Source organism: Tamandua tetradactyla, chromosome 1 (assembly GCF_023851605.1).
Source record: "Tamandua tetradactyla isolate mTamTet1 chromosome 1, mTamTet1.pri, whole genome shotgun sequence".
Lineage (NCBI taxonomy): Eukaryota > Metazoa > Chordata > Mammalia > Pilosa > Myrmecophagidae > Tamandua > Tamandua tetradactyla.
Window position 1 is genome coordinate 19,324,646 of NC_135327.1, and position 25,736 is coordinate 19,350,381.

Below are 25,736 nucleotides of genomic sequence, written 5' to 3' on the forward strand. Positions count from 1 at the left end.
CCAGAACTCAGGATGTATTACAAGCTTAGGACCATCTGTCTTGATTTCTCAACCCAGGGATTCTTCTGGTATAGTATAGATCTGAACTCCAGTCCCAGGAAAGAACAGACCTAAATTACAGATTTTCTGGTTTGTTTTTCTTTCTCTCATATAGGCTGAATTCCCATTTAGTTCCCATTGCAGACGTTTTTCCCTGCCTCTTCACTGAGGTCAAAGCCCTTGAATGCACTGGCTTCACATACGTAGGTTTTGTTCCCCCACTTTGTATAACCTCCCTTTCTTCCCAGAAGTGCTTAACTCCCAAACTCTTGAGTTCTTGGAATACCTTTTGCCCTCAAATAGCACAAGCTTCCTCTTTTGTATTCCACTACCTCTCTGATAACAGTTTTTCCTAGCTCTTGATTTCTTATACTTTCTTGGCTGTGACCCCAGCAATGCAGCTAAAAGTAGACATTGTAATTTATCCAGGCTTTGGGTGTTTTGTGGTGATGGAAAGTTTTTCAGTTTGCCATTTCTATAGCAGATTCTGCTTACAGCAACATGGTATTTTACTATGTATTACTTTGTCCCTGGGATCTTTTTTCTAGAGCTAAGGGGCTGTGATCTGTGGCTTTGCCTACAAAATTTGCTTTTGTGCTAGGCTGACAGGCCCAAGACTGAAATCCTGTGCATTGTTCTAGTGGTGGATCGCAGCTGGGCAGTGGCGGAGATAGGCTGGCAGTTGGGAAAATAGCATCTGCATGAAAAATCATATAGTTAAGCCTTGCCTTGCTTTCTGGGGCCAAGGCCACAGCCCAACCCTTCTCCCTAACCTTTTAACCAGCCACTACTCCCTGTGCATTCTTGGGGTCTGTGAAGGTGCCAGGGAACCTCTGAACCAATGCTGCTGAGGAAAGGCAGGTCTAAGGTAGAGGTGAAAGGCCAGAAATTGGTATTTAAAGAGGCAGGAGTGAGGCTGGTTTCAAGGCCTGGGGAACTAAGGCCTCAGTTCACAAACTAGCCAACTGGACTGACAGCCCGAGAGTCCTTACACAGGTGTGTGCATAGGTGTGGCTGCAATAACTTCACAGTCATGTCACAGCTGGCTAGACCACCTGAGAGCCATGGATAGTGCTACCAAGAGGCTGCTTGAGACACACACTGTAGGCTGGTGGGCTTCCAAGGACAGCGATTGGAATATAAGCTTCAAGGATCCAAAAAATGTTCAGTTCTAGAAACCCCACTTTGGAAAATTTATCCGAAGGAAATAAACTATGCAAAGGAAGATGCCTGTCATGTCCTACAACAGGAAAACCTTGGAAGCAATCCAAATGCCCAATGGGAGGTGGAAGGTTAAGAAAATTATGGCCTTAATTATGAAATAATTAAGCACATTAATGTAAGTGTGACAGTGAACATACCTATTGATTTAACCTCAGTGTAGAAAGGACATAAAACCCAGGCATGTGAAAAATTTTAAAGGAAATGAGTTATTGGAAAAAATGCCCACAAGCCCACTATCCTAATTTTAAACTTTCTAAAAGGCCACAAACAGACAAAAGAAAATTAAGAAATTTGAGTGTCTGTAAACTGGAGCTACCAGCATTTGAATATACACTGGGCCTGGGCAGACCATGTACGGGCAGGCCAAGTCAAGCAGCTAGCCTGGTGGGACCTGCAGCCCTCTGCCTGTTGCCCATTGGGCAGACACTACCAACCACCGTAGCTACTGCTACCTCGAGCATCTGTGATTATCTTAGCAGCACTACCTGCTTTCATTCCTGTAGCTTCTCTTGAAACCGTAAAGAAGACTGAAGATCCCTAGAAAGACTGGGAGGAAGGACACATGTACACAGAAGCCCCGCTGGCAGGACACCTCATGGTGCCCTCTCCCAGTCCCATTCCAGCTTGAGTCAGAAAAGGAATATAGCCTCTTTTTATTGACTACTTTAAGTAGAACAAACTAAATACATATTTAACAGTTTTGGTTCATTTATACAGTACATTAAATAAGTTATGCACAGAGTTAAGTAACAAAAGTTCCTATCAGAGTAAAATGACAAAGCACAGAAAAACTAAACTGTAACGCATCCTGTGGGTGGTTTCACATTCATCATCTCCCTTTAAAAACCACACTTTGAGGCTTAGTTTTCTGTTTATTTACATGATTGGCTTTCTTTTATGGACGGACTCTTTGTAGCCTCCTCAGGAATGTGGAAAGCCGAGAAAGTGGACAGAAGCCTCTCAGCCAAACAGCCCTTTCAACCAGTCACCTAATGTTTATTGCTGCTGCTTTCTGATGACTCCAAGGCAGGGACAGGGGTGTCCCTGACAGATGCCAGCTGCACCTGCCCTATTTGGTATAAGCATCAATAAGGGTGTACACTGGGCAGTTGCAGGCCTGACCAGATGGGTTCTGTAGGGGGAGCTCCATTTCTGGGGAGATATAAGGCCCATCCCTCAGGCCTCCCAACCTTCTGGCTCATGATGAAAAAGGTCACCTGCATTATCATCTTTGGAAATGAGCATGTCATGGGCAGAGGCAGGTAGTCAACATTTTGGTTTCATAAGAACTACAGATAACTCAGAGCTGGAAGAGCCCTACTCAGCAGCTCACCTAGTAGCCCATCCTAACCTAGGTAGGACTCCCTTCTGACAGTTGGCCATCTGGCCCATGTTGGAATAGTCCAGTTTTCTCTGGCTTTTCTTATATTTGGTTCAGCAAGCCACTACCCAGTTCTTTGTAAATAGCCAAAAACAAATTTGAGAAAGTTGGCTTGGTCTACTGACCTGGGAGGCTGGAAACCTTGGGTCTAGTCCAGTTCTGAAGAAAGCCTCCAAATGTATTCTATTTAAAATGATTCGAATCATAATCTCTCTTACAGTTTCCAGAACTAATGGCCACCTGGGTCATTGTTTATGCTTCCATTCAGGAGAACTCAGTATTACAGAACAGTTCCTACTGGGTTGTTGAACCTTCAAACCCACTTAGCTATCTTCTGGAGCTACCCAGATGATGTCTACACCCTTTGCAGGTTACAGGCTAGAGGTTCAATTCAGTTTTGCTAAAGCTGTACAAAGTGTAGAATTTCTGTTTGGAAGTTGAAGATACTCAGTTGACACCAAGATGGGAAGAGTTCCTGATAGACCAACACAAATGGTCAAGGATGTCCATACTGCAGAGGGCAGCACCAATGCCAGGCATGGATCAGTGGTGAGTAAATGTCATTTCCAGACTTGGATCCACTGGACCACGGACTGATGGGAGACATTTATGACTCAGCATTGCCCCAGAAAAGATCCACTCAATCTGTAATCTCAGGGCTGCAGTACCTTGCCTAAGCAAGAGCTCCACTCCTGGAACTGCAGGGGATCTTCCAAGGTGGAGTGCTCACATCTCATGAGATGAGCTGCCTACTCCTAAACAGGTGGGATTAAACAACTTCTTCCCGAGAGTCATGTTTCCCTACTGGATGGAGTAAAGCAATGGTGCAGATAAGCAGGGGCCCAAAAAACCACCAAAGACGTGAAGACCCTACCCTCAGAACACATAAAGATGCTTCCCATTTTGGCTACCTTTAGTCTTCTCTGGTTCCTATAACCATTCCTCATTTGACCATGATATCTTATTACTTGTGTGTGTCCTCTGATGGGTTACCGCTGGTCTCATCTTTCAGACATGGTGGGCAAACATATTGCATTTGATTTATAGGATAACACCAAAGAACTTGTAATTGACCTGATACCTTCAGTACCATCAATCTGAGCCCCTCTTTATCTTTTTTGTCCACCCAAATAAATTCTCAAGCCTCATCCTCTAAACAGCCTGAATATATTAACATAAAAGTATTTTTTCTTTCAAATAAACTGTAGATGAGTGGGGAGTCTGAACTTCCACCTCCATTCTGGTAGCTGGGTCAGAAACTAGACCCACTCCCGTCCCTCCAGCTTCCTTTCCTCCCAACCACAGGATTGCTGGAGAATTTCAGAAAGGAACTGGAGAAAGGGACCTGTTAAATCTGAAAAGGAAGTTCTGGACAGACGTTCTAGCAACCCATATTTCGAAACTGACTAGAATTAACACAGCAAAGAGTTTGAGAATTACAGTGTGATATACTGCCCAGGATTTCAGATTGGCCTCTGGGTAGCATATAAGCAGAGTAGACGAGACTAGTACTATGAAGACTCTGAAAATTAACCACAGCCCCCAAATCAGCGAGGACTCACCTGCTAAACCTAAATTGACATTGAGCCTTGATGAATACTATTTTGTTGGTTTTGGCTCTTTATTCCAACCATTAAAAAACTCTGGTACTGGAGATTTAAAAAATCTTCCTAGGTGTTCATTCAACCTACCAATGAACAGTAGGCCAGTGTACAGTGTACACAGATACCCTCTTACAAATAACTTATTTACGGCTCCATGACTTTCTCTAGGTCATCAGGAGACATCCCGTCTTAATGTGATGTAGGCAGTTTTTATGTGGGATACTGGCTTCATCCTTATTAAAGTCAAGACCACCAACTGCTGCGGTATGAGGAGGCAGATGGGGATGGGGAGACCAAGTGCATGGTTCTGTTCAGTTGAGCTCTGGGGACTTAAAGAAACACATCTAAAAACAATGCTATCTATGCTGATCCTTTTTTCTTTATGGGACAGAGGGAGATTTTTTATTTTAGACTCTGGTCAACGTACAAAAGATGGCAGTCTATACCTGGGTTTTCAAAATCTACCAGAGTAGGGTGAACTAACTCATCTCAAATGATTCCTTCGGGCAAGGTGTCAGGGACTCAGAGATGGTTGGTGGGCGGGCCCTTTGGCTCCCAACAAAACCTTGCCTTAATTAGAAGGGAAGTATGCGTGGGACAGTTTCTGATATTTTAAAAGAGATGTAGGCAATGTCATGTTTGTATATGAGGAGAGCTAGCTAAGCAGCTGGAAACCTCCCTGAAGACAGGAAGTTGGATAGGCTTTCCCAAAATGGTTCTCATATTTCACATAACGTTTCTCAGCTCAAAGAGGGAACGATTCAAACAGATAACATAAGAGAAGGGAAACTCAGATTCTATGTCTGATAACTATGAGTGGTGGTTAAACTAATGGAGTATGTATAACAACATGAAACTATAAGGTCTGAATTCTTTCAGGTCAAGGAAGTTACTCAGATGTGATCATGCCTGACCATATCACATCCTGTGAGATAACTGTAGCTTAACAGGTGCCAAATAGAGACCATAAGAAGACCCACATGGTGATCTGGACATGTGCAGTCTGAGATAAAAGGACACTGAACAAAACGACTCTGCAAACAATCAAGTGCTGACAACAGATGACCCATTCAATAACTTGATGATACTAGTTTGGCCAACATGCTCAGAGAGAACAGACTGTCCACAATGGGTCTCATTCTTTCAGATCAATCCAAGTGCTGGATACTATTAGATTTGCAGAAGCAAAATCAAATGAGAGGGGCATGTCCTCTACTGATCATCTTTCTGTGCCGCCATAATGGTGCATATAAATGTCCTGGCGAAAATTTTCAATAGAATCAACAATGAATACCATGAAAAGAGACAAATACCAGGTTCTTATCAGGTTGTGCTTCAAAGTCATTGTCTGGTTTTCACTGTGATGATGAAGCGTGGTTACACTGATGAATTTGCAATCACTGATGATCACAGAGCTGGGAAATTGTTGTGAACTTTACAGGCAGGGTAAACAAGTATGGGGTGATTAGTCCCAGATTTGATGTGCAACTCAGAGATCTAGAAAAATGGCTGAATAATCTGCTCCCATAATGTCAGTTTGATTTCCCTGTACTGATGACTTCAGCTGGCATCATGGACCACCATGAGGGAGCAAAATGAATAGAAACAGGAGGGAAAATCCTGGGATTCTTATTCTAGGGATGTAACATACATGGAAATAAAATGCTTCAATGAGAAGAAAAAAATAATTAAATGAGAGGGAATAAATGGGTCCCAGACTAAAGGAGCCAGCCAGGTTGGGAGATCCTGTCCAAAATGAACTGTGATTCTTGTGGGCAAGTAATATTTATTTATTGATTTATATTACTCTGGGTATTTTTACTGTCCCATTGTTTCTGAGTGTTAAGTCTGGACAGGAAGGTCTTGGAGGGAGTCCTGAGTGCTACTTTTTATCTGACCAAATCCTAGGGGTACCAATCAGTATCATCTGCTGAGCTTGGAAATGGATCTTAAGTCACTGTTTAGGGATGAGAGGGACTACTCCCTTTCAGAGGGGACCTCCTCCACTGACAGCCTCCAAGCTTCTGCCATGAGAAGACAGCACATGAAGAAGGAGAGAGTTCACATGGAGATGCCTCTAGCCTGGACGGGCACATTACAGCCTGCTGCCTTAAGAAGGGGAACTGGTGGTCAATACAAAAAATGAGCCAGCTATGCCAGTTTTAGCAACAAGAGAAACAAAACAGGAAAGCCATGGAGGAGGCAGTTCAGAGAGAATGAATGACATAGGAGTTCTATCAAGGACATGGAAGGCTGAGGGGAAACTGAGGCAAATGCCTGGAGTGGGTGTGGAGCACTATTTTATTGGGCTTGTATTCTTCCTCCAGTTCATTTCTTACTGAAGACCCAAAAGCTACCTGCATGGGTGCAAACAGCTAATCCCTCAGGCTCAAGTATTCTGTCATGCTCAGTGGTCATCAGGAATAAGTGGAGTCTGGGGTTCAGAGCCCATTGGTGTCGATGGCTGTCACAGAGGCCGGGGTTGAGGAGCGTGAGGTGGTTGCCGAGGTCTTGTCTAGGGCTGGGCTTGGCACACTGCAGTCAGCAGACTTGGCTGAAGAGCCCCTCCCACCAGGAAGCAGTGGCCGGGTCTGGCTGTGAGGACTCTGGCCATGCAGGTTCTGACCACAGAGGCGGTGATGCCGCTCCCAGTCCTTGTGCTGGCAGAAAGAGCCACAATATCGTGCAATATTACAGCCACTGCATGTCTCACTGGCTTTGCGGCCACAGTTCCAGCAGTTCTGCAAGACACAAGAATCAGTTTAGTGGTTGCTTGAGTCTTGTAGGCCAGGCTTGTCATCACTAGTCACTTCACTGTAGAACAGAGGGGTTGAATAGGGAGAGCATGAGCTTTGGAGCTACACATTCCCATGGTTGAGTCCTGCTCTACTGCTGTCTAACTGTTTAACTGAGGGAGATGCACACCCTTTTGGAGTCTCCATTTGTAGAATAGGAAAACTACCTACTCATGGGATGATGGGACAGTGAGTTGAGGCAATGCATGTGAAAATACCTTGCACAGCATCAGCATAGCAGATAGTAGCCCCCAATTCCTATTTAAGGCATAGACTTGTTTTTTTGACTCATGTTTTAAGCCTAAGTGGCCATACCAAACTCTGACAAGGATCCCCCATAGCTCCATAATTTAAGATCACACACCCAAACACATGCTCAGAGTACTGTTTTCTCTCTTGCTCCTTCCAAAAGAAAGATTGTCAGTGTTTCTACTGACCATACCTGGCCTTTTAAAAAGGTCATGTGCCAGCAAACCAGGACAGGTGAGTAATAGTACAGGTAGTTGTGCTTCCTACTGTCTTCTGTAACCATTTTCTTTACAATGACGTGGCCTGTCATAGATGGGTTAGGGGCCATAGGAACATTTCTTCTGTGTGTACAGGAGCTACCTACAATATCTCGGAACCCAGGGCCTCTGTCTAGGCCAGGAAGTTTTCTTACGATTGCTTTCCTTGCATTGTGCAGATGGGAAAACAGGGTCACTGGAGTAGGAACTTGTCTAAGGTTATCAAATGATTAAGTGGCTATGCAAGTCTGGATCCCAGAAGTCCTGATTCCATCACACAACTTTAGTTTCAAAGAGCATTAGGAAAGACTACAGATTCTCTTTTACTACAAGAGGCTTCCAGGAAACACACTTTGGATACTGTCAAAGCTTTCCAACACTAAGACCAGAGGACAAAAATAGGGATTAGAAGTATTTCTTAGGGTACATTTACAGATACTTAAGAAAACTGTATTTCAGAGAGTTTTGAACTGTGGAATCTGATAGGCTGACTCCAATGCTCTGGCAGGATGCTATCTATCACTTGTGGGGAAGAACTCAGGTGCTGCCTATATGGGGCTACTGTAGATATGCAGGCACAAGGGTCTTCTGCTAGCAGAATAAGAGCCTCTGAAACTTCTGCTGAAGTCTGTAAGAATGTTTCAGAATCAAGTCAGAGTAGTAAACCACGAGTAACTTGAACCTGGGCTATTATTACTTATAAAATAGCATATTTTATGAAATATGAGATGCAATAAAACAAAATAAACAGCCTTCCCCAAGCTGGATCATAGAAATACAAGAACAGTATGGTTAAAGTCAGAGCAGCCAGGAGTAAAAAGGGCAGTTTAACATGCTCTTTCTCTTTGGCTTTTCCATGACTTAACGATGAGGCTTTTTGCCAAGACATACGACAAAAGACTTATTGTTGTAGTTATCCTTCACATGAGCATTCCTTAAAGTTGGAGCATCAGACTTGGCTAAAAAGTCCTCTGTAGTTAATGGGGGAAAGGTATAAGCCTTCTCAATTACTGGCCAGGGAAGTCAGCAACATGATTACAGAATTTCATTGTCAGGCATCGTTATCAATTTACGTCACTGTTACTCCAAGCAGGGTCTGGGACCATTTGTATGAGGGTTACCAGGGGCTTGTCAAAATTCTGGGATAACAGCATTAAAAATTTAAAAGGACAAAACCATAGAACTACACAACATGAACAGTGACCTCTAATGTAAACTATGGACTACAGTTAATAGCACAATTATAATAATACTGTTTCATCAAGTGAACAAAGGTACCACACTATTGTAAAGTGTTAATAACAGGGAAAACTGTATGTGAGGGGGTGGGTATATGGGAACTCTGTACTTGTTGCATGATTTTTCTGTAAACCTACAACGTCTCCAATTTAAAACAAAACAAGAAGTACTAAAATAAAACAAACAAACAAAAAATCTGGAACCCATCCCAGACCTTCCTGACCTTCCATCAAAACTGGGCCTTACCCAACAGAGAAATGACTTCCTATTTTATAAGCACCTGGAAGTCTATTATGTCTACAAAGGAAATCCAGGCTGGAAACAGAAGTGGTGCAGTAAGAGGAATTCTTACTTCATCCTTACATCACCAAGCATGACAGGGGAGATGCTTGGGTCTGTCCTCAAAAGAGGTGGCTATTCCGCAGGAGCATGAGCAGCCACAGTATACACACTGATTAAGGACACGACAGAATCCTTTCTATCTGCATAGAACACTGCAGTTTAAAAGCACGTCTGCAACCATGATCTAATTTCATCTTCCTAATAACAGAGAAGGAAACTGGCTTTTTAAGGGGAAAATGCCAGTGTGACAGGAACCTGAGGCTAGAACTCAGGGTTCCTAACCTCCAGTTCTGAGCTCCACCCCCCTCTCACAACACAAAAGGAGAAACTCCAGGGTTGCCAGTTAGAAGTTAAGCAGAAATTTTCTGCATGAAATGGAGGGAAATCAGAACTTCTGGTCCAGTGCAAACTTAACCAAAGCCTACACTTTTCTATCCCACCCCTATATAGGAAGCTTGCTGAGATAGGTGCTAATGAGCTCCTTACCTACAGCCCACTTTGTACACTGTTTAAAATGACAGTGTGTAAAAGCACACACCTATAAACGGAGAGCTGGTAATTAAACCCATGCAGTCTAGATCCAAAACTCATGCTCTTGCCAGAATGCTACACTGTTTCTTTAAAGATAAACATAGATATAAAAGTAGATAAATATGGTCACATATAGGTATTGATATGGCTGGCTATAGATACAGAGAACAGAAATAGATAGTGCTCAAAAACAATTCTAAGGAAAGAGTAAGAGAGAAGGGAACAGGGATGGTTTATTTATTTATTTATTTTTGGGTGCACGGGACAGGAATCAAACCTGAGTCTCCTACATGGCAGGCAAACATTCTACCACTGAACTCGTGCACCCAAAAAGGCCAGTTTAAAGGAACCATTTTCTTACAATTCATAGTGTCTCTGTGGGAACGCTACACGAAGGAATTTTGCCACATCCTCTGTGGTAACACATTAACATTTAAGCATTTTCATTTTCACGTTGGCATGTTTGGCAATGGCATATTGAAACAGGTCATTTTGATATGAAAAACTAAAATTTATGTTGCTTGTTTAAAAAAAAAATCATAGTTCTTTATCTTCAAGTCAGTGTCCCAAAGGCAGGTGATCTTCCAACTGACAGGTGGGATGTTCCTACTTACAGAAACAGATCTACTTCAGGACTTAACGGCTCATCTAAAGCTGAAAAATGACTAAAATTAAAGTTAAAAAATTTCACTGAATTCAAAAGGATTGTTGGGACTGTCATATTGGTTTTGTTATATGCTTTTTTATTTTCAGTTCTTTTATTTTTTTCTTATTTATTAAACATACCAACATACAAACCAAACATTGTTACCATATGATCATTCCATACTACATATATAATCAGCAATTCATAATATTATCACAGTTGTATATTCATCATCATGATCATTTCTTAGAACTTTACATCAATTCAGAAAAAAACATAAAAAGAAACCAGAAAAAAATTCATACATACCATATCCCTTACCCCTCCTTTTCATTGATCACTAGCATTTCAATCCACTAAATTTATTTCAACATTTGTTCCCCCTTATTTATTTATTTTTAATCTATATGTTTTACTTGTCTGTCAATAAGGTAGATAAAAGGAGCATCAGACACAAGGTTTTCACAGTCACATTGCAAAAGCTATGTCATTATACAATCATCTTCAAGAAACATGGCTACTGGAACACAGCTCTACATTTTCAGGTAGTTTCCTCCAGCCTCTCCATTATACTTTAACTAAAAAGGTGATATCTATATTATGCATAAGAATAACCTCCAAGATAACCTCTTGCCTCTGTTTGGAATCTCTCAGCCATCGACACTTTATTTTGTCTCATTTCTCTCTTCCCCCTTTTGGTTAAGAAGGTTTTCTTGATGCTGAGTCCCCGCTCATTCCAGGATTTCTGTCCCACTTGCTGGGAAGGTCCACACCCCTGGGAGTCATGTCCCACGTGGAGAGGGGGAGGGCAGTAAGTTTGCTTTTGCTTTTTTTTTTTGGCAAAAAAAGGTTTATTTGGTACAAAATTTATATTTTGACTAGTGCATTTCCTAATATAACTTATGTGGACAGCTTAATTGAACGCCATAGTACTTGAAACCTTGAGGAGGGCACAAGATTTTGTAGGTTTGTCCAGAGTGATGCCCCCATACATCCCAGAGTGATTTGAACAGTGAATAAAAAAGTCCCTTTGGGGGAATGGTGTGAAAGGGGGAAGATTCAACTTCCCCAAGTGGAAAATTCTTGATATTCTCACAAGCAGTGGGGACAACCAAAGCAATAGGCTGAGCCCCCAATCTTGGGGTTTGTTCATATGAAACTTAACCCCACAAAGGATAGGCTAAGCCTACTTAAAATTAGGCCTAAGAGTCACGCCCAGAGAACCTCTTTTGTTACTCAGATGTGGTCTCTCTCTCTCTCTCTCTCTCAGCTAACACAGCAAGCAAACTCATTGCCCTCCCCTTCTCTACATGGGACATGACTCCCGGGGGTGTGGACCTTCCTGGCAATGTGGGACAGAAATCCTAGAATGAGCTGGGACTCATTCATCGAGGGATCAAGAAAACCTTCTCAACCAAAAGTTGGAAGAGTGAAATGAGATCAAATAAAGTGTTGATGGCTGAGAGATTCCAAACGGAGGTGAGAGGTTATCCTGGAGGTTATTCTTATGCATAATATAGCTATCACCTTTTTAGTTAAGGTGTAAGGGAGAGGCTGGAGGGAACTGCCTGAAAATGTAGAGCTGTGTTCCAGTAGTCATGTTTCTTGAAGAAGATTGAATAATGATATAGCTTTCTCAATGTGACTGGAAAACCTTGTGTCTGATGCTCCTTTTATCTACCTTATTGACAGACAAGTAAAACATGGATTAAAAATAAATAAATGATAGGGGGAACAAATGTCGAAATAAATTTAGTAGACCGAAATGCTAATGATCAATGAAAGGGAGGGGTTAGGGGTATGGTATGCATGAATTTTTTTCTGGTTTCTTTTTATGTTCTTTTCTGAATTGATGCAAATGTTCTAAGAAATGATCATGATGATGAATATACAACTATGTGATGATATTGTGAATTACTGATTATATACATAGAATGGAATGTTCATATGGTAAGAATGTTTGTGCTTGTAGGTTGGTATGTTTAAAAAAATTTTACTATTATTTTATTTTTGTTTTAACCTTTAAACAGTTCTTTTATTTTTGTACTCACCATAGTAAACAAGTGTTCTTTATAGAAGTATCACTAAGGACTGGGTTTAAGTTTTGGGCAGCTGGACAGATCTACCCAATCTGTTACTTTAATCTTCAAAAGAATTTATCCAACTTATAAATAGACTGGATGCTACAGGACCCTGGAATTCCTTACTTCTGTACCCTGGCTGCAGGAATGAGGGACTATATGTTAATTAAATTCTCTGAGCTACAGTTTACCCATTTGTAAATTAAGAGATCCAACAGTACCTACCTTCATAGGGTCATTGTGAGGATCAAAAAGACAATGTGATACATAACTCAACATTTAGTACGCAGTAACCCCATTCAGTCAATGTTGATCATCATCATGCAAATACATAAAGTGTATTTTTGGGGTGAGTTTTCAAAATTTAAGCCAGTATAATGATCAAGGTTGTAATAATTTGTTATCTTGGTGTGCAAAAGAACCCCAGAGTGAGAAACTAAACTCTTCTGATACTGGCTAAAAATGATAATCATCTAAGTTCGAGACATGACTGTTTGTATCTTACTGCCCAGCACTTGAGAGGAAAGCAGGGGGTTTCAGCCTCCAGGGTTTAACAGAGCTCTGACCTCCGTTGACTCTTCTTGCTCATTTATGACAAGGAAGGCATCCTCTGCAGCCTGCCGTTTGACATCTGCTATGGTTTGCTCCATTCGAGCTCTCTCTGTTGCTATCACTTCAAAGGCTTTTTGCTCTGCCTCAGCGACGGCCTTCTGTACTTCTGACATGGCCTGAATTTTCACCTTATTCACAGCTTCTTCTAGAAGAAAGTAACAGTATAATCAACTGGCCGAGAAATCTTTTCCCTCCCATGCCACATCATTTCTGACGAGCGACAGAGCTGAGAACAAGATTACTCACAGAAATGAACATATGATAAATACATTCACTTTTATTCTTATGCTCATTTGTCCATTCATGCTATTGTTTGCTGGGTATGCAGATGGAGGTGCTGTATACTAGGGATAAACAGGTATCTAAGATGTAGCCCATAATCTCACAACTGCTTGTGAATATGAGTATGAGTATAAAGGTGGCTTAGGTAGCATGATATATCAGTAGAAGAGACAAGAGTTTAAGGGGAAAAGTGGTCAGCTATACAAAGGGCAGAAGAGGATGAAGAAAATGTGCTCTGGTTGAGATAGGCAGATGAAAATAATTTTTTGTAAATTTTTACATACCATGTCAAGGCATTTGACCTTTTTTTTTTTTTTTTAACTGAAATTGGGAACTTTCTAAAGGGCTCTATGCAAAGAGAAAAGACTAAAGACAAAAGGTCCCAACTGAGCGGTTGGGCAATAATCCAGCTGATAGAACAGAGCCTGAATTAGGCAGTAATAGGGGACAGAGGTGGGGATGAGATAGAATGGAGCTGGTAGCATCTAAGGTTGGGATGTGGGAGTAAAGGAGAACAGTAGTACTATTCAATGAAATGGACAATAAGTAAGGAGCTGCTATGAAGGCAAGTGAGAAGGTTGAGGTGCCTCTGCAGCATTCAGGTTGAAATGACCAGGGGGCAATTCGACGTAAAACAAAACTCAGTAGAGAAGAAATGCGGGCTGGAGATACAGATTTAGGCAGATTGCAGGAGCCCTAGGTTTCCAAAGCCCTGCCCAGTCAACACCATCCTACTTGCTTCCTGACCACATTTCCTCCCAATATCACCACCCACCTTATACATGACCTAGGCTCAAAGGAGGTCTAAACAGAATGTTTTAGGCTGCCTCACTAGCCCTAAGTAGGAAAGCTTTCTCCCTAAAGGCAAAGGATGATGCTCATTTGATTTGACACTCAACTCCATGCTTCCTTTACTGTTAGTAACCGCATGGTATATCATAGCCTACAACAGCTATCCTTCATAGGCTCCTTACTAGATACCAGGTATATGTCAAGTGCTTCTTACTGAGCCAACCTAACAATGCTCTGAGGTACATTTTATCCTGTCAGTTTAAGGATAAGTGAACTGAGAATCAGTTTGGTTAACTATCTTGCTGGAGATCACCTAAGTCACAAATGGCACTTTAACAGAGCAAGGTCTCAAACTGAGACAGGTTCAGTGTCAAAGTTGAGCTCTTAAGCATAATTAACCAAAGGTCCCTCCCAAGATGACAAAGCACCTAGACCCAACTTCTTACTGAATGCCAAGATAAGTGACAGGTCTAGAAAAACCTTGGCCCAAATTGCTTGACCAGTCAATAAAATCACAGAAAGATCAAAGAACAGAATTAACTACCTCAAGGAAGCACTCATTATTCTTTTTATGATGGATGTAAATGGAAGGTAATAATAGTTCCCAAGTGTGATCCCTCTCCCCACTCTCCCAGTGTACCCTGAGTATAGATCTCTTCTGCATGTAGTGGTTCAGGGAGTGGGGATTGAAAAATACCTCCCAGCCCACCCATATCAGAATCACCTATAGAGGCATTAAAAGTGCAGGTTCTAGAGCAAAAAAAAGGGAATAAAGAATGGTAGTAAGAACAGAATTAAGTGGTAACTTCCTGAACACAGTGTAGGCAGACGGTAGTGAAGAGACCAGCAGAAACGAATTAATTTATGGTCCCAGAAACAGGACATATAAACAGGGATGGAAGAGTTTGTTATTAATGCCTCAGTGTGACCCAAAAGAAAGGTCTGAAAGGGCCTTGGGTAAGCTACAGATAGCCATTTCACACTCTGTTACTACAAAGCAAAATGATAAACAGTCCAAGAGATGTACAGGACAATCTGAAAGGAAAGGTACAAGGCCTGTTTTACAGGAAGCTATAAAACAATGAAAGGACCCAGTTCCCACTTTTCCTTCAAATACATACTCCATGCTTACACAAATTAGTGAGTATATACAACCTACAAGCAGATGTATACCTACCAGTTTTTTTCCAAAACTCCACAGGAACATATCCTGTTCCTGGCCTACTGTTAAATTCTCGCTGGGAGTCTGCAAGAGAGATAAATAGCATAGATTTAGGAGATGTCTATAATCATAACATGTTATTTCAATGAAACATTTGTCAGATCTCTCATTTACCACTTAGGATTCAAACGTGTATATTTATTTAGTCCCCAAAATATTCTTATAAGGGATAAATTCAGATTATGGAACAGTACATTTAAATTTCATGGTAGTCCAGTGACAGAACTTGCCTGCCATGCAGGAGACCAGGGTTCAATTTCAGCCCATGCACTCAGAAAACAACAAAACAAAAACAAATCCATTGAACAAATGGTGCTGTGGTAACAATATATTCACAAGGAAAAAGAAGGAAATGTGATTCCCCACTGCACTGCATACCAAAAAAGAATACATACATTCATCAAATATTTATCAGATTAATATTAATTTAATCTCAAAGTAGTGAGAATAAAAGTGACCTTCATTTTCTTTTTACTTTTCTAGTATGTCCTAGTTTTTTCTGTGAACATGTGTGTATTTTTTAAAAAAACTTATTTTGGTGAAATATAACAAATACATAAAAAGCAATACATGTCAAAGTACATTGTAATGAGTAGTTATAGAACATGTTTCAGAGTTTGCTATAGGATACTGTTCCACGATTTTAGGTTTTTCCTTCTAGCTGCTCCAAGACACTTGAGATTAAAAGAAATATCAATATAATGATTTGGCAATCATACTCATTTGTTAAATCCTATCTTCTCTTTTATAACTCCTCCTTCTCCTTTGATCCTTCTCCCAATCTTTACGGATGTTTTGGCTATGCCCATTCTAACTTTTGTATATTGGAAAGGAGTGTCAACATTATGGGATAAGGTATGGAACTAGTTGTTCATGGAGAGGTTGGCCCCTCTGGATTTCAGAACTTATCTGGCCTGGAAACCAAGTAAAGGTTTTAGGTTTCTGAAAAGTAAACTTGGTGCGTGAAACTTTTGTAGAATCTCAGATAGAGTTTTAGGCATTCTTTTAGAGTTAACGGAATGGTTCTGGTTAGGGTGTGGCAAACCATGACAATTAGCAATATCTAGCTGAAGTACGCATAAGAATAGCTTCCAGAATAGTCTCTTGACTCTATTTGAACTCTCTTAGTCACTGATACCTTATTTTGTCACATTGCCTTCTCCCCCTTTTGGTCAGAAAGGCATTGTTGATCCCACAGTACCGGGGCCAGGCTCATCTCTGGGAATTGAGTCTCCTACATTACCAGGAAGACTTTCACCCGTGAATGTCATGTCCCATGTAGGGTGTAGGGTAATGATTCTACACGAGTATTTTAAAGGTACGCGCCAAAATATAAATATAAATGCATACAGATATTTATGATCGTGTGCATGCACGTGTCCCTTTCCAATTTAACTGTCTCCATCATGCATGGGGTATCTGGCAAGTGCCCTGTAGATATGTCAGGGAATACAACTTACTGTCTGGCACTCTGAATCTTTATGTGACGTAAGGAAGCTTCCTTTAAAGTTTCTTAAAATGTTTATAAACTAAACTTAAAAAAAAAAAAAAGAAAACAAGTAGTAAGGAAAATGCTTTGGTCAGAACAGTGCCATTTCAAAATGTACCCCAAAGAGGCTACCCAGGGCTTGCTGGAAAGGGCACAGGGGTGGGATGGGGGAGGGGTTACTTGCCATATATATCCTTACTGAGATTCTCTATAATATTTTATAATAAATGATTCCATCACTAATAGTAAGCTTGAAAACTAATTAAGCTAATTTAATGTTGTCAAGTGACAGGGCAATACTTTTTTTGAGCTTTTTTATTACAATAACATATACATAAAATTTATAATTTTAGCTATTTTAAAGTATACTTCAGTGATATTTAGTATATTCACAATAAAAAGAAAGCTGAAAAAAGCTCTTTAAAATAGATGAGGTTCTTAATTCACGTGGTTATTTATCACACACCTAAGAAACCTATGAGATTGATGAAATAGATATAGGGAAAAAACTAGGACTGGAGTAGCCAAAGCAACACAGCTAAGAAGAAGAAGTGGATCAACTTTAACCATGTCTTAAATGAGAAAAACAGTGAAAAAAACGACTTGAATGTGTAGATAAGGTATTATCTGATGTTAAATGACAGAAGAATCATTTGTTTGTGGAGAGAGGTAAGGAAACCTTGGCAGACCAAGGAGAAGCCACCTCACTCCTATCATCAATACACCCTTGGTCACATCCTTTGTACTTGCTGCCAGTACTCAGCATTTTAATTCTGACCAAAGTAAATGGTAAGAGGAACCTAAAGAAGCATGTGATACTCAAGGAGCTTTTCAGCGTACTCAGGACATGTCCCAAAGCTAGGGATATTCTTAGGGTATTTTCAGAAGCCAGAGTAACTGCTTTTATATCTCTAACCATAAAAGAGATGTTAGGGTTTTCAAATGGCTCACTAAGACTATGATAACTAATGGTCAGGCAAATAACTCAAATAATAAATAAGCCAGAAATCAGGGGCTGGGGGAACCAAGGTGAACTAGAGTGCAAATCAATCCAACACTGCCTAAATTATCAGACTTTTAGATCATACAAGAGAAGTTGGAAATTCACATTTGGGGGTAGGCGAGGGGGGAGATGTTTGAATGTTCTCATATGTATGTGCCAGATGCTAACTAAAAAAAAATAAACTCTGCAGACTAAACAAAACACATCTTTATACCACCAATTTGCAACCTCTGAAAACAAACTGTAATTGGCTCCTATGCTAGCAATATTTTTCCTTAATGAATGTGGATTAAACTGTCAAACTGTTAGGAGATAGTTATCATTTTGGGGCTCTTGTGTGTGGGCAGTTAAAGGGATGTCTTGGGAGACTAAACCAGTGCCCACAATTATCAAGACTTGAGATTTGGTTTGTTAATGAGGCAGAACTTTCAAACTTGGATTAGATACTAAGAATCAGGCACTAAAGGATATGCAGGATTTAAGTAGGATGTAAGGGTTGAACGCCTAACTGGATGGTCCATGAAAGAGTTCAGCTGCTTTTTCTCATACAGGTAGGTGACATCAGGAAACCCTAAATTTTATGGAAGAAACTATGGCTTTTAGGAGGTCTAAATGTCAAAGATATAATTAACTGACTCAGATTACACCAAGGAAAAACAGAAAAAACTAAACTAAAAAAATAAAACAAACCCCTTTTCCCTTTGCACATTCCTAAGTGAATACCTCAGTATAGAGAAAAGGGATACTTGAAAGGACAAAATTATGCCACACAACTAAAAATGCTATGCCATAACCAGTGATACTAGTAGACTGGAAGCTTGCCAAATTTTCTCTTCCAGAGAATGGTCCCACTCCTCTTATAAGTGGCATGGACCAAGGATACTCATCAAGAATACTGAGAAGATAAGGCTATTTCTATTTGAAACCTGAATCTGGTAGCCTGTTTTAATTCAGAGAGTAGTTTATTGGGGTACCTGTTTCCTTAACTCAGTGGAGACAGAAGATTTCAAGCTAAGAAGCAAGAATCAAAATGTGCAGCCCTAGATCTATAAGAAATGATATATCCATATATGAACTATGTCATAACTGATATATCATAACTGATTATTGTTGAGCAAAAAAAGCAAATCACCAGACATATTTTAGAACAATATCGTTTATATTAAATTATATTAATAAACTATATTAACATCTAAAACTTGCTCAGGCTCTTCAAAAATGACAAAATAAATGTAAAGGGCTCATCTAGACTAAGATAAAGTGATAAAGATGAAATGGATGATCCTTGACTAGATAGACTAGCAAGAAAGAAAATAGCTATAAAAACATTATAAGCCATATGTTTTGTCATATGTGAAAAAATAGATGTTCTTATATTTCAATAGGAAGTTCTGAGACATATGAGATAATACATGTAAAGGGATTAGCCCTGGCTGGAACATAGGAAGTGGCCAAATAAGCTATTGTTATTTAAAAAGAAAAAAAAACCTAATATAGTCAGAAAGGTCAATGAAGGAAACAGATTGAGGTATTTAATAGAATGTAATATATAATAATGATGTCATATCAATAAAGGATGGTTATCATTAACTGATGGTAGGATATTTTAAACCATTTGAAAAACTAAATTGAATTGCTAATACCTAGAATACACAAAACTTGAAATTAATATTCATGCAAATTTATTGTCAATTGGGTGGGGAATCAAGGTCAAGAAACAAATCATAAAGGAAAACAGCTTTGACTTTATATATATTTTTCTATCTGTCAAACAAACCAAGCTCAAATGAACAAAAATACTTGTATCCCATGACCAATTAATTTTACAGCTAAGAAGATATCCTAGGAGAAAAATATAAGATGCTTGAAAAAGCTTTACATATCAACATTTTAAATAATGTGTTACTCACCAGGAAACAAAACCAAAATTTTACACGTTCAACAATAGGAATAGCTTAAGAAATTATTGCATATTTAGGTAGTAGAATGTTGTATAAACAGTTCAGTTATGTTTATAAAACCTTTAATGATGTGAGAACATACTTATATCCTAAGTACAAAAGCCCACATTCATGGTTAAGGCCTTCTAAATCACACCAGGAGCATCATCTCTCTGGAGGTCATACCTAGTTTCTATTGAAACAACAGTAAAGTATATATACTGTATTTTCAAAAATGGGAATTTGAAAAGTAGTAAAAAGTATTTAATATATTTTATTTCAGTATGACTAAAAGTTCAACAATAAGAACAGTGCCAGTCTTAAATGCATTTTGATCTGGTCAGTTAGGATATTGGCATATTTAGCAGAATGAACTATTTTCACATCAACCTTTAGGTTGATTTAACTATCAGCAGCTCTCACTTTAGCATCATCAGATTCTTAAAATAGAAGGCACCTTTTAAAAAATTTTAGTCCTTATATTGATCAAGATTATCTGAGCATACCTTTTAAAAAGTACAAGACTACAAGGCTTGTTAGGAAAATAGTAAAACCCCACCTGTTTCTTCTATCCAGAGAGCTGATACTTTAGGTATTGCTACATTTTGATTTTTCAATTGCAGGCATTTATCTATTTACTTGCCATTATGGTAGAAAAGAATTTTGTTCCTTTTCATCACGCCACCTCCACCCCCTTTCACAATTCCATCCCTTCCCATCGTACCAAGAGATATACTCTAATTCTGTTATACCAATAATCAACATTTACATTACTCCATGTAGATGCTAATCACAGTGTTGCTGAATCATGCAGTTCACCTTCTATAAATCCTTTTATCTTCCTGAACACATTTTATTCTTTGGCTGAGTATATAATTCAAGGTTAAAAAACTTTTCCTTCCGAACTTGAAGGAATTGCTCCATTATATTCTACCTTTTTCGGGGGGGGTGGGGTAGGATGGGGGGGGTTTCATGGTCTGGGTATCAAACCCAGGTTTCTTGCATGGAAGGTGAGCCTTCTTCCACTGAATCACCTATGCACCCCTCATTCTACCTTTTATGTTGCTAATTGTAAGTCTGTTTCTTCTACTGTGTTGTTTACTTGATGGACAATTTCAACCTGAAAAACTACTCTTCAGTTCTAGGTAAATGTTCTAATTATTTTGATAACTGTATCATCTTCTCTGCTTTTTCGGTTTACTCTTCCTAAAACGCATACTATTTGAGTTTTGGGGGGTGGGGTGAGGACAATGAGTTGGAACAATGAGTCTATGAGTTGGATGGATCCTCTAATTTTTTTGTCTTTTTTTCTTCAGGGATACGAATGATACACTTTCTGCAGTTTTACTTTCTCTGAAAAGCTGCCATTAACTCTGTTTCTTTATTTGGGTTTCCACTTTTGATCTTACAGGCTTAACCTCTGGAGTTCAGTCCTCCTTGACAGTTTGCTCATGCATGCCAGTAAAAAGCTACATCGAAGTCCTGTGACTGGATGGGACTCATCTACTGTGGGCTTAATTGCAGACAATTTTACCAAAGTTGCCTGATTAAGAGTACTTAATTATACATCATTAGATTCCTGGGTCCCTGAATCAGAATCTTCCAGGAAAGTGCCTATAAAATTTATGTATAATAAACACCCAGGTTGACTCCCATTATAGGAATAATGACTGTTGAATTCGTTTCTTTTCCTTCTTTTTCTTTTAAACTTTAATTGCAAAATATTAGAGGGCTAGAAATCAATTTAAAAATGTACAATATAATGAAAAATTATAATGTGAACACCTATAAGAACCCAGACCAAGACAGAGAATACTGCAAGCTACTCCAAATCTCCGAGCAGTGGTTAGCCACTGCAATATTTAAATGATACTAGCAAGACCTGCAACTGTGTCCAGAGAATAGATGATTAATGACTAGTTTAAACCATCTAAACCATCGGCATCATTCTCCCTCTCCACTCCAAAATAAACCATTCTCCTGACTTTTGGGATAATCATATTCTTCTTCTTTATGATTTTAGCACTTATTTATGCATCCTTAAATAAATACCAAAATATATCCTGTATTTTGGGAACAAAATGTGCCCCAGAAAATACGGTGAATTACAAATTTTCAGATAGAGGGAACCTATATTCCATTATTTTGAACTGGAAGAGTAACAATGTCCACCTAAAGCCTCTAAACAACGGCTCTTCCCAGACCCCAGACAACTATAACATTCTTAAATATTTAAGTAACAAACCACACCAAGGGTTTCTGCATAACATAAAACAATATTTAGAATGCTCATTATAAAATTATTTAAAACTTATCAGTGAGTATGTTTTCATGCTATACCCATAAATAATGTGGAGTGTGGGGAAATGTCACTCAAAGTATCTATCTGCAAACTGGTCTGTGAAGAGATAAAGAACTTGTGCCAGAATGCAAAACAACCATGTCTCTAAGCACAATGTTTGGTTCAGCTGACTCTTTTCATAGTTAGACTTTCCTGATGAAGCAAACAATGTTCAATACATCCTGGTGCAAGCTCCTGCCAGCATCGCAGCCCAGTGACAAATAGAACTGGTTTCAGTCTATATTTTGAATAGCATGCTTTGTTTCTCACAGGAATTACTCTGTCCTTCTATACTGCAAGAACATATATGATAGAAGAAATAAACAATGGAATAAAAATATTAAATATACAAAATATATATAAATAAAAATAATTAAAACTACTGTAAAAATTAGATAGGTTGATAGTGTTCTCAAAACCTTGGCAGAACATTTGCATCACCCAAGCAAAAGAAATAAAAAGAAAACAGAAAAACCTCCTACATACCATACCCTCACTTCTCCCTCTTATTGACCCCTAGTGTTTCCATCTACCCAATTTATTTTACCCAAAAAATGTTCATGGTGATAAATATACAACTATGTGATGATATGGTGAGCCACTGTTGTACACCATGTATGGAGTGTTTTTATGTCAAGAATATATGTTTGTATATTAAGTTTTTGCAACAAAAACATCAAAAAAAAAAAAAAAAAAAAAAAAAACCTTGATGGAAGAAAACAATGGGATCCATGAAGAGCTAAACCTAGAATGACAATATAATTCTATCCAAATTGTTCTCATCCATGACAGGATGAGAGGTATAAACTGGAACTGTCCCAGGCAAAGTGGAACATATATGGTCATCCTAGTTAAACACTCGAGGTAAAGGTGAGGGAGATGAGTAGTGGTAATACATAGCAATACTTAAATGACACCAGCAAGATTTGCAATTTTGTCTGGACACATGACTACTCTATCCTCTGTATTCTACACATCTCAGGTGCGCAATGCAGAACCACTGATTTTCGGGTTGAGATCCGGATGGAGAACTTCGCTTAAGTTTCTGCAAGTTATTATAGTGAACATTTGGGAGGGTTCAGATGGTGAGGGCATACCTGAGGATTAGTTTTGCCTGTTTCTGACATTCCTATGAATGGAATCATACTACATGTTTTCTTTCATGTCTTGCTGTTGGTAGATATCCCATATAATGGTGCCTATCTATGGTTAGCTCAAAAGTCTCCACTGTGGATGAGGTTCGGCTGGGATTCTTCAGTTACCTATGTCGGGGCACACTATATTAATTCTTGCTTTGCCTGAAATTTTTTGCTCAGTCTTTTGGAAACTAACAGCCATTTTCTGTGGAACAGCCAGGGCTGGATCTGTCACAAGAGATTCACAATCCCTGTTAAAAAATTGGGAATCAGAAGCAGCTGAGTGGGAAAAGAATCTGATCACAGATCACCCCTCACTCATCAGTTACAGGGTGAAATCTGATGGAATATTTTTGAGGAAGTACTGTGGCTTTCTGGATCTGAGATTGAGAAAATAGTTGCTCATGTCTCTGCTGCTTCAGCCTGGGAAAAGAGAAGATGGGACAGTCTGAGTAACAACCCAGTTTGTTTCAGTAAAACCTTTTGTAGGAGGCCGCCAGACAATAGTCTATCAATGGTATTTCCCTGAAAGGGGAGGGGTGGGAGGAGAGGAGAGAAGGTGAGATGAACTGTGAAGAAATAGTGTGATCACTAAAAGACCTACTACATTCAGCGAGGCTGAATTAAGCAAACACTCTTTGATCATTATCGAACACAGTTAAAAACAGAATAATCACAAATGTTCTCCTCTCCATGAGGATGAATGTATATTTCTGAATATGCCAGGCACTGGTTCTCAGTGCCAGCCTCTCCAAGAACATCAACTAATTCTATCCCCTATTCTATACTGCCTTTCCAATGCAAAAAAGTTAATAAGGGCATAGCTCAAATACCTCTGAAGATTGGGAAAATGATCAAAGGAGAAGGAGGAGTTATAACAGAGAAGACAGGATTTAACAAATGAGTATGACTGCTGAATCATTATATTGATATTTCTTTTAGTCTCCAGTGTCTTAGAGCAGCTAGAAGGAAAAACCTAAAATTGTGGAACAGTAACCTATACCAAACTCTGAAATCTGTTCTAACTACTTGTTAAAATATACTGTGAAATGTATTGATTTTTTGCATATATGTTTCATAATAAAAAAAGTTGAAAAAAAAATAGCCTTCCTTGTTATCTTAGGTGAGCGTCCAAGGCTGATAGTTATTTGGGGTTCCCTTCAGACTCTCCCCTTACCATTGCTGAGAGAATCTGCACTCCCAGGGCTGTGCTGCCTGGAGACCAACTCACTCCCTGTTTTCCTCATCTCAGCGTTTTCATTGTATCGCCTTTTCCAGTAGTTGAGTTCTTCACGATCAGATTCCTGACAGCGCCGCAGAACTGACATGGAACGCCTTGTTTTTTCTACCATTTCCATAATGCAATTCAGGGCCTGAACCAGAGAGAAAGTCAGAAACAGAAGAGACGAGGAAATGTAAACAACCAATGATGACAGCCAACAACAGGTAAACAAAATATGGAGAATAAAAGCTTGAGTATTTTACAGGTTTAAGAAAATCAAGTTTATATTTCAAAGTCTTTTTTACTGCCTCTTTAAAAAAATATATTATATATATATATTTGGATTTCAAAAAAGCTAAGCTATAACATGGTCCCTTAAAGACCACTTCCTCTGGTCTTTATATCTCTGCCTAACATACCAAGTCATCAGATAAAGTTGGAGATTTATCTAGTATGCAATTGGAGAAATAATGTCCAGGGACAATATTACCCAAGGAGGAAAAACTTTGCATGAAATCTCAAGGAGGTACTAAATCTTCTCTTCCCTATTAAGTGTGAGGGGAACTCTTACTTTTCAATGGGAATGAGAACTTGGGCTTATATTCTGTATCAGTGTACTAATTCACATTTGTATTTGGAGCTCCATTTTCTTAACACTTCCTATATGCCAGGCCTAGTGATAAGCACATTATTTCAAACTTTACAAACCTCTTGTGAATTCAAATATGCAGCACTCTTTTTTTTTTAAGAAATGAAAACTAAAGCTAAAAGACATTAAGCAACTTGCCCAGCTCACAATGTAGGAAGTGGTAAAGCTGGGACCTGAATTTACAAACCTATGTTCTTAACCACTGGATTACAGAACTTCATCTGGTTTCTTACTTGAAGGGATCAATCCAGCACAGAGTTTTGGAAGTAACTCTAGCTGAGGGAATAGTGGATAAATCAGCTTTTACTGAATGATATATTCACATAACAATGCCATGCAAGTTCTGGAAGGTTTGCCTCAAAACAGATTTTACCTGCTTGGGGAAAAAGCCACAGTGAAATTAATGCAACCTACTCAAAAGGACCGCAAAGATAAAAATCATTTGATATCAACAAATGAGCACTTGCTTTTACATTGGTGGACACCAGCTCCTATGTATTGGCCGAATAAACTGGGTATTATTCAAGGAAGAGGCTCATTCCAAGAGATTATGGTTATAGATATTTCATGTCATGCGTATACCCACAAAATTAACTACTAATAATATTAAGAATGAAAGTCATAAATATATGAAGAATAAAAAGGAAAATTATAAGATTC

At 39.2% G+C, this 25,736-nt stretch overlaps 1 protein-coding gene and 1 pseudogene across 2 annotated transcripts in view; one reads left to right on the forward strand and one right to left on the reverse strand.

Annotated features, from left to right (window-relative positions):
* The first annotated feature begins 5,185 nt into the window (after positions 1-5,185).
* LOC143642623 (small ribosomal subunit protein uS8 pseudogene) lies at positions 5,186-6,071 on the forward strand (annotated as a pseudogene).
* Positions 5,298-25,736, reverse strand: part of CBFA2T2 (CBFA2/RUNX1 partner transcriptional co-repressor 2) — a 208,890-nt gene continuing 188,451 nt past the window's right edge. Inside the window, exons 8-11 of one of the 2 annotated variants that reach the window (XM_077111175.1) lie at positions 24,383-24,578; positions 15,252-15,320; positions 12,955-13,142; positions 5,298-6,989 (exon numbers count right to left, since the gene is read on the reverse strand). In XM_077111175.1, the coding sequence (XP_076967290.1) occupies positions 6,690-6,989; positions 12,955-13,142; positions 15,252-15,320; positions 24,383-24,578 (753 nt within the window). In that variant the 3' untranslated portion in view covers positions 5,298-6,689. Of the gene's footprint in view, positions 6,990-12,954; positions 13,146-15,251; positions 15,321-24,382; positions 24,579-25,736 lie in introns of both variants that reach the window. The other variant, XM_077111168.1, reaches the window with a different exon arrangement.